At 40.3% G+C, this 9560-nt stretch overlaps 1 protein-coding gene across 1 annotated transcript in view; it reads left to right on the top strand.

The window, feature by feature from the left end:
- ACVR2B (activin A receptor type 2B) overlaps positions 1-8023 on the top strand; it is a 197071-nt gene extending 189048 nt beyond the window's left edge. Inside the window, exons 8-11 of the mRNA XM_077268673.1 lie at positions 1949-2063; positions 2956-3094; positions 5998-6128; positions 7722-8023. Coding sequence (XP_077124788.1) covers positions 1949-2063; positions 2956-3094; positions 5998-6128; positions 7722-7916 — 580 coding nt within the window. The 3' untranslated portion in view covers positions 7917-8023. The remainder of the gene's footprint in view (positions 1-1948; positions 2064-2955; positions 3095-5997; positions 6129-7721) is intronic.
- The last annotated feature ends 1537 nt before the right edge of the window (positions 8024-9560 follow it).

Raw genomic sequence — 9560 nt, forward strand, 5'->3', positions numbered from 1 at the left:
GAGCGAGTATACTCTTTGCTCGGGTTTTCCCGAGCATGCTCGGGTGGTCTCCGAGTATTTGTGACTGCTCGGAGATTTAGTTTTCCTTGCCATAGCTGCATGATTTACAGCTACTAGACAGCTTGATTACATGTAGGGATTCCCTAGCAACCAGGCAACCCCCACATATAGTCGGGCTGGCTAGTAGCTGTAAATCATGCAGCTGTGTCAACAAAAACTAAATCTTCGAGCAGTCACAAATACTCGGAGACCACCCGAGCGTGCTCGGGAAAACCCGAGCAATGAGTATTTTCGTTCATCACTAGTTCTGGACAGACTAATCCAAGTTTGAGGTGTTTGGATCACACAGAAGAACATTTCTGAGAACAACTGAAAAGATGCTGGAAGAGTGTCTGACGCTATCTGTCAAGCATGGTGGAGGTAATGTGATTGTCTGGGGTTGCTTTGGTGCTGGTAAAGTGGGAAATTTGTACAAGGAAAAAAAGGGATTTTGAATGAGGAAGGTCTATCACTCCATTTTGTCATGCCATACCCTGTGGACAGCGCTTGATTGGAGCCAATTTCATCCTACAACAGGACAATGACCCAAAGCACACCTCCAAATTATGCAAGAACTATTTAGGGAACAAGCAGGCAGCTGGTGTTCTATGTATAATGGAGTGGCCAGCGCAGTCACCAGATCTCAACCCCATTGAGCTGTTGTGGGAGCAGCTTGACTGTATTGTACACAAAAAGTGCCCATCAAGCCAAACCAACTTGTGGGAGGAGCTTCTGGAAGCATGGGGTGAAATTTCTCCAGATTACCTCAGCAAATTAACTTCTATTATGCCAAAGGTCTGCAATGCTGGAATTGCTGCAAAGGGAGCATTTTTTGACGAAAGCAAAGTTTGAAGGAGAAAATTTTTATTTCAAATAAAAAATGTATTTTCGAACCTTGTCAATGTCTGGACTAGATATTAAATTCATTTGGCAACTCATTTGATTAATAAAAGTATGAGTTTTCATGAAAAACACTAAATTGTCTGGATGACCCTAAACTTTAGAAACGTAGTGTATATGATACTGGCATTACTTGGATTGTTATGGTAAGAGGCTGCTCACACTGCTGTCCACCATGTCTGTCATCATGCTGAGCTGCTGTTGTGACCTGGAGACATCTTGACAGTGCGTGTTATAGATTATCTCCAGATCACAGAAGGGAGCCTCGTATTGCACATGCTCACAGCAATGGTCCTGTTGATATTCTGGGACAGGTTTGTGTCAGTATAACAAGTTAGCGGCTGTTTTAAATTTTCTAGTAATCGCCTATTACAAAAAAGCTTAATTTGGTATTTAGGCTGTGTGCACACGTTGCTGATTTTTTGCCTTTTTTTTTTTTTTTCAAAATTTTTTCACTATAAAAGCGCTATTAAAAACTCATACATTATGCATCCCATCATTTAGAATGCATTCTGCAATTTTTGTGCACATGATGTGTTTTTTTTCCGCGAAAAAAAAATGCATCGCGGTAAAAAACGCAGCATATTCATTAATTTTGCGGATTTTTTGCTTTTTTCCCGCTATTTAATGCATTGGGAAGATCCGGAAAAAAGTGTCAAAAACGCACAAAAACGCGTAAAAAGAAAAAGCATGCGGATTTCTTGCAGAAAATGTCCGGTTTTGCTCAGGAAATTTCTGCAAGAAATCCTGAACGTTGGCACATAGCCTTAAGGAATTCAATCTGATCGTTCCTACCCCTTGCGCAGTCCTCTATTGCAAACTGACTTCACCTCTGTGGCCGGCATCCTCGGTGCCTCTACCGCTTCCCGGGCCTTCTGATGTTGTATCACATTCCACCCTGGTGATTTGCATTTCAGAATACCCAAATATATGATCGTTTCATTACTTCTGTTGAGCAGGACAAATCTGCTTCTGTATGTTTCATTTTTCTTTTCTTTTCTTTGTATAGGGATTTCAAAAGTAAAAACGTTTTGCTGAAAAACGACTTGACAGCAATTTTGGCAGATTTTGGATTAGCTGTTCGGTTTGAACCTGGAAAACCTCCTGGAGATACTCACGGACAGGTAATTCTGTTTATCTTCCTATACATTAGGAACAGCTTTTTCTGTAAACTATTAGTAGATTTCTATATTCAAAATCACTCCATTTAGATTGCTTGCTCAGCTGACATGTATCCCTCCCCACCCACGATAGACATTTGGTCACTTGGCTTTAATGAGGCATGCCTGTGTTCTTAGTAAGGGAAAGTAACAGCATCCCATCCTAAAATGTTATGGGACCTTTATGATTTTTCAAATGCATTTCCTGGGCTGGGGAAGTTCGGGGGCAGCGTTGGACAGTGCTGTCGAGTCGGTAAACCAAACCTCCAACTCCTCAATTTCCATGATTCTCAAATCCGACCCCACAGCACTGGTCACTACTGAGCATGTACAAAAAGTGCAGCACAGATTCATCTCAACTTAAAGCCCAGATCCTTAGATCAGGAACAGAACAGACATTTATAGGACATTTCATAACTTTCCCAAATTCTTATGAAAACATTTACAGCACATCATGTATGAAATTATTGTACCCAATTTATTATATATTTTCGGAGTCGGTCCATTTTATATAGACTCCAGTGCCACCAAAATGGACTCTGACTCCACAGCCTTGGGGTTGGAGCATTCCCGGGGTGGACTGGGCATGACTTACGCCTTTAATTTTTATATGGACACCAAGGTCGGTAAGCAGGAGACACCTCTTTTTACATTAGATGGACAACAGGTCCTCTTGAAATCTGCGGATTCCACTAAAGATTCTGATGACAAATGTATATTTGAAATTTCCGTCTTATGGAATTGGATTAACAAAAGTGTATGTTCACGTGTCGCCTACACTATATAGATGATATGGGCTATAAACCTGAAAGAATATTCTGTGATCTAATGCTGCGCATGCTGTTTATACACCTAGGTTGGCACCAGGCGGTACATGGCTCCGGAGGTGCTGGAGGGAGCAATTAACTTCCAACGAGATTCTTTTCTCAGGATAGACATGTATGCTATGGGACTGGTGCTCTGGGAAACTGTGTCCAGGTGTACCGCTGCTGACGGTGAGTGTTTAGGGTCCTCTAGGGGCTATGTGACCAGCACAGCTTTCTAGTAGGATTGGAATGTAAAATTATCAAAGTAATTCATCTTTAAAATGGTTATGTCCACAAATGCCAACATGGAAAAATACATAACATTCCTGTACTGGTTGCAGTTTTTGGAAATACAGCTCTGGCAAAAGTTAAGAGACCACCACATGTAAACCCTGTCATGGGCAGCCCAATCTCCAGACCTGAACCCCACTGAAAACCTCTGGAATGTAATCAAGAGGATGATGGATAGTCACGAGCCATCAAACAAAGAAGAATGTAATTAAATTTTTACGCCAGGAGCAGTGTGAAAGACTGGTGGAAAGCATGCCAAGATGCATGAAAGCTGTGATTAAAAATCATGGTTATTCCGCAAAATATTGATTTATGAACTCTTCCTGAGTTAAAACATTAGTATTGTTGTTTCTAAATGATTATGAACTTGTTTTCTTTCCATTATTTGAGGTCTGAAAGCACTGTTTTTTATTAATTTTGATCATTTCTCCTTTTCAGAAAAAAATACAAAATTTATTGCTTGGAACTTCGGAGACGTTGTCAGAAGTTTATAGAATTAAAGAACAATTTACATTTTACTCAAAAATACACCTATAAAGAGAAAAGTCAGACAAACGGAACATTTTGCACTGTTATCTTAATTTTTGCCAGAGCTGTATATGCTGACATGTATTACGAGCCTTCATTATGAACGGTCAGAGCATACCAGTCAGTCTTATGCTGACACGGGAACTTTTCAGATTCCACTGAATAGAGATGAGCCAATCGATTCGCAGCTAATCAAATTTGTTAAAAATTTTTAGTTACTCAATTTCTGCATGAATTCCGGCAGGCTCCATTTTGCTGGTTTCTTTAAAGGGTCTAAAAGGTTTTTTAAAAAAAAAACAAAACAATAAAGGAATATGTTCATGTGTCCTGCCAAACCGTTTCATTATAGATAATGTGATCTCCGTTTCTGGTCTTCATCTTCCAACCTTTGAGTCTTTTGGCGCTGACAGCCAGTGATGTTGAGGCCTCGTCAGTGCCAGAAGACCCAAAGACCATGGAGCGGAATATCTGAACTAGGGCAGGTGACTACAATCTTTCAGCTATTGCCTTTTATTATTCTTTAGGATCTGGAGAAACCTCAGGGATAAATGTCTTTTCAGGGCACTTTTGATTTGTGACAATTCATACTGTTTGGATGAATCAAGCCCAAAACAAACTTTTAAACTTTGTTCACATCTAATAATTACCTTTTTTTTAAAAAAAAAAAAAAACGTAATATTTAATGTCTCAGTGTTATAGGACTGCATCATCTGTTCACATTTCACAATTCGTGTTGGGATATGAACAAATCGAGGCGATTGCAATGATTGCCAAGGGTCAATCCTGAAAACGAGAAAGTTACCAATTTGCTTTAATTAATGTGGTAAATGCATCATATCAATTTTCCAGTGCAATACCTAGAAAATTCTGGTTGTCAATCTAGAAACTTCCATGTTCTTCATAGTTAATGTGGGCATCGGATTGTTAAATTGTGGTATAAAAAAATGAAAAAGTCTAACTGAGCACCCTCTAATCTAACTGAGCACCCTCTAAAGCTCTAGATTTCTTCCCTTCACAGGGAATGTGACATTATAGAAAGACCTATTTTGTCCTAAATCAAGGTTGAGAAAACTTATGGGTTTGTTTTGTTTTTTTGGGGGGTGGGGGGTAATGGAGGGGTTAATTTTCTGTATAGCTAAAAATAAAATAAAAAAAAATGTTTATTTCTAGTTATTACGCTTATTACGCTGCTGTTAAATGGGTTACTAATTGGAGCATGCGCATGCCTAAGAATGCTGGTTCCTGACTGTCAGACTGGCAGTCTTCTATTGACAGAGAAACATATAGAGAAATATTCATTCGTTGGGTACGATTATTTTTAAACCGACTTAAAAATTATCGTTATCGACAGCACACCGGCCTGTGTAAACAAGACGTGCTGCCGATAACTTGGTATTCTATGCACACACAGAACAATCGTGTTGCCTATTGTTTTGTTCACATAGAAACGCGCTCTAAATGTTTGACCACACAAGGGTGCACTGAGCGCCTGAACTTGGTTTGACAAGTCATTTTGTGCTGATAGACCATTTAAGATCGGCCGGTGCAGACAGGCTGTCACACGTTCACTGATTTTTAGCTTGATGATTGGCACTTGGCAGTCGTTTTCACAGTTTATTTTTTTTTTAAACTACACAAGAAGAAAAAAATAACTGTCGCATTTATTATGAGAGAACTTTTTTTTTTCTCCTTTCGAACTGATCTTTCATTTTCAAAATTCTCAATTCACGAGTAAACTGTCTTTAGTGAATGCAGGTGTTCCCATTACTGAGATAGGAGATGGCAGTTGATGCTCATGAAGTTCTATGGAGAGCTGTAACTGTCAGAAGAACTTGCGTCAGAATGCCGGTCGGCCTCTGGCTCCTCCTTCTCCATAGAATTTTGAAAACCCCAGCTGTCATCTCGGTAATGTGAACATCTCTCATCATAGAACACCGATGTTACCTCAGAATTGAGAGTGAATGATTAATCCAGGAGGAGAAAGAAGCAGATTTCTCCAATAGGCGACTTTGTAATATAACTTTGTTTTCATGTATTGAGTAATAAAATACAAATCCAAACGATGGTTACAGTTTAACAGCCGCGGTTGACGCCTAATATTGGGCTGATACTTGTTGTTCTGCAGAGATCACTCTTGAGTAGAGATCTCTTTGTGAATACATATAGAATTACAGTGAAAGGTAACCCCTATATGAGAATTATGCCATAGAACATAGGTGACCTAAAACTTGAAGCCGATTTAGCTAATGGTTTGTGTACTTCAATGCCTCCAGGGCCTGTCGATGAGTACATGTTGCCCTTCGAAGAGGAGATTGGTCAGCATCCATCCTTAGAAGATCTGCAGGAAGTAGTAGTTCACAAAAAGATGCGACCGGCATTCAAAGAACACTGGCTAAAACACCCAGTAAGTGTTTATTTACTGTTCTTAGAAAATCATTGTTACAATTTGAGTTTTGTTTTTTTCAGACAATGAAAATTGACAATTGACAAAGGCCGACCATACACATTAGATGTCTGTTGGCCGATCAATGACTCTGTCCTCAGCCATCTTGGCCGACTCTCCCATACACAGAAGAGCTCATTTGGCCAAGCGATCCTTTGATTTCTAAGAGAGCACTGCCAACTGACACATCAGCCGGTGGCTTATCTCTGGGAGAACAATGTGTTTGGCATTCCAAAATTGGACATGTACGATCAACATCTCTCACAACCATCATTTGGCTGGTGTCCCCATACTCTTTAGACCATGGGTGGGCCATTTACAGTTTGGCTTTACTCTGGCCCCCGGGCAGATTCATGGGGACCACCGTGCTTGGGCCGGCAGCTGTGTTTTGATGGCCACTGGCTTTTTTAATTTATTCTTGTTCTGTAAGCACACTCATGCAGCATTCACCACTGAACGATGAGTGTTGTGAATTCTGCTTTTGGGTTCCCTCCGGTGGTAGTGGGTGGTAATGCAGTTGTCCCTGGGTTGCAGTCCTGGTCAGGTGTGTCTGCTGATTGCAGTTCTGACTGGGGTATTTAGGTGTGCAGGATTCATTAGTCCTTGCCAGTGTTCAATTGTTGTTGGGAGGTGTTGGACCTCTGCCTGGTTCCTCCTGTCATTCTGCCAAATCAGCAAAGAGAAGTGTCTGGTTTTTTTTTTCCTGTGGCACACATGCTGTGTGCTTCACAATTCAGTGCTATTCTCTGTGTTTTCTTGTCCAGCTTAGATTGTGTCAGTATTTTCTCAGTCTTGCTGGATTCTCTGGAGTGGCAGATATACATTCCATGTCTTTAGTTAGATTGTGGAACTTTTTGTATTATCTGTTGTGGATATTTTTGGAAGGGTTTTAATACTGACCGCCTAGTAATCTGTCCTATCCTTTCCTATTTAGCTAGAGTGGCCTCTTTTGCTAAATCCTGTTTTCTACCTGCGTGTGTCTATTCTTCTCCTACTCACAGTCATTATTCGTGGGGGGTGCCTATCCTTTGGGGGTCTGCTCTGAGGCAAGATAGCATTCCTATTTCCATCTATAGGGGTATTTAGTCCTCTGGCTGTGTCGAGGTGTCTAGGGTTTGTTAGGCACACCCCACGGCTACTTCTAGTTGCGGTGTTAGTTCAGGATTTGCGGTCAGTACAGGTTCCACCGACTCCAGAGAAAGTTTTCATGCGGCTCCAAGGTCACCGGATCATAACAGATGAGGTGCGTGCAAGATTACTTTGTGGGCAAAGTTGGCACACAATGTGTGTGGTCCTCGAAGAATAGTTTATATAACCAAATGGCCCTTGGCAGAAAAAAAGCTGGCGTTTCCCACCTCTGCTTTACACAGTCCGCTGAACCGTCAATATTTTTAGAAAAGCTTTTTATGACCAAGATGTTGCATCTCTATGTTCTGTTCTCTGTGGCCAAATATACAGCACAAACTGGAGTTTGTATGTCTGATGTGACAGAAGTTTGGAAATTTGTAATAACCACAAGTTTCTCACTCATTTAATCTTCTTTATCCTCACCAGGGTTTGGCACAGTTATGTGTCACCATTGAAGAGTGCTGGGACCATGATGCGGAAGCTCGGCTCTCTGCTGGATGTGTTGAGGAACGTATTTCTCAGATCCGCAAATTGGTGAACGGCACTACCTCGGACTACCTTGTTTCCATTGTTACATCTGTCACCAACGTGGACTTGCCGCCCAAAGAGTCCAGTATCTGAGTCATTTGTTACATTTGTCTTTCCAGACTCGTTTTAAAACACTGAAGAAAAATAACACAAAAAAATAATTTGTATATAAACTAAAAAAAAAAAGGAAAAAAAAACAACATACGCATCCACAGACCCATGAATGCAGCTGCTATTTTACCTTGACTTTTTATTATCTTTTTTTATTTTTAATATTTGGTTTCTTGTGGGGGGAGGAGTGGGCAGTTTGGATCAATTTTACCAGCACGTTGTTTTGTTGTATATTAAAAAAAAAAAACACAGGAAAAAAAAAACATCTCAGCAAGCATTCAGGTGCCGACTTTTGAATGCAGAAAGGTGAAGGTACTTCAGAACCTCAACAAACTCCTTTTTAGAAACACTGTTGGTTTCTCATAATGTGCGACCTCAGAAGGGGACCCGCAGGAGATCCACTAAAAAAAAAAAAAATGCTGCAAACTTTGTAGTAAGCTGAAGACTGTTACATAAGATACACCTTCCACCAACAGGAATCCTTTTCGATAACCGTATTTACTTCAGGATATCTTGCTCCAAAAAAAACGTCTGTTGTGTCTTTTGCGGATCTTAACGGGTGTCTTTGTAACATGTAGAGAAACTAGAAACCGAATGTTCCCTCTCGTCGGAGAGCTAAATATTGAGGTTGGATGCGTGGGCTGGGCAGACTGTGGTTGTACTTTGCATCAATCGGCAAATGATTTAACGCTACAAAGCTACTTCTCAGGTAACTTTATTAAAAGGGGAAGGATGCTGGTCAAGTGCAAAGCTTTGCCGTAGGAAATCCTTACCGAGAAAGGAAGGTCCTGCTCTTCACACAGGATAATATGGTGGGATGGCACCCTAGGTTACTTACGCTGGACAGTTTGATATATATATAAGTCAACTGTCTTTGTAGGTAACCAGATTATTTAATCTTCGTCAACAGGTCGTGGGATTAGTAGCCAATAAAAGCTTTAACAACCATTCAGTCAACATGAGCTAAAATGCTTTGGCCGACTTCTGCGATCCATCATGTCACTGAAGCCTCATTCAGTTGCCCGTTTTTCTATTTTCTATTTCTCATGCTTGGAGAAAAAACAACTAGACTGATTTTCATCAATGTGCTGGATCAAATTTTCATCATCAGTATTTGATCAGTGTATATGTTTTTTTCCATCAGTGATTTTTCTCAAATGCCAAAAAAATTGCAAAGCTTCTCCTTGAACGTGTGATTTTGTCCCATGACTCGGATCAAAAATAAACACTTCTACCTGATTGTTTTGGTTGACCCACAATCCATAAAGAATCATGGACCTGTGAACAGCCTCATCACCTAATGAGTTTGTGGGAATAATAATGGAAAAAACAGCTATTACACGTGTATGAAAAACGGACGTCTGAATGAGGCCGAAAAGGCTGCCTTTCTCTGTATCTCAAAGTGGAAAAAAATCTAAAAAAAACCTAGCTTGGTGCATATTCAGATCCAACTCAATTTGCCCGAATTTTGCCCAAATCAGAGAATGTTTCTGATGCTGCTGATTCAATTCTCGGATACAATTTTTTTTTGTCATCTGCAAAGCAAGCAATGTTTATTTTTTTCTTAAGAGAAAAAAAAAAAGACATAAACACATTTTTTGTGGCTTCCAAGGTCAACCTTCTCAC

Source organism: Ranitomeya variabilis, chromosome 6 (assembly GCF_051348905.1).
Source record: "Ranitomeya variabilis isolate aRanVar5 chromosome 6, aRanVar5.hap1, whole genome shotgun sequence".
Taxonomy (NCBI): Eukaryota; Metazoa; Chordata; class Amphibia; order Anura; family Dendrobatidae; genus Ranitomeya; species Ranitomeya variabilis.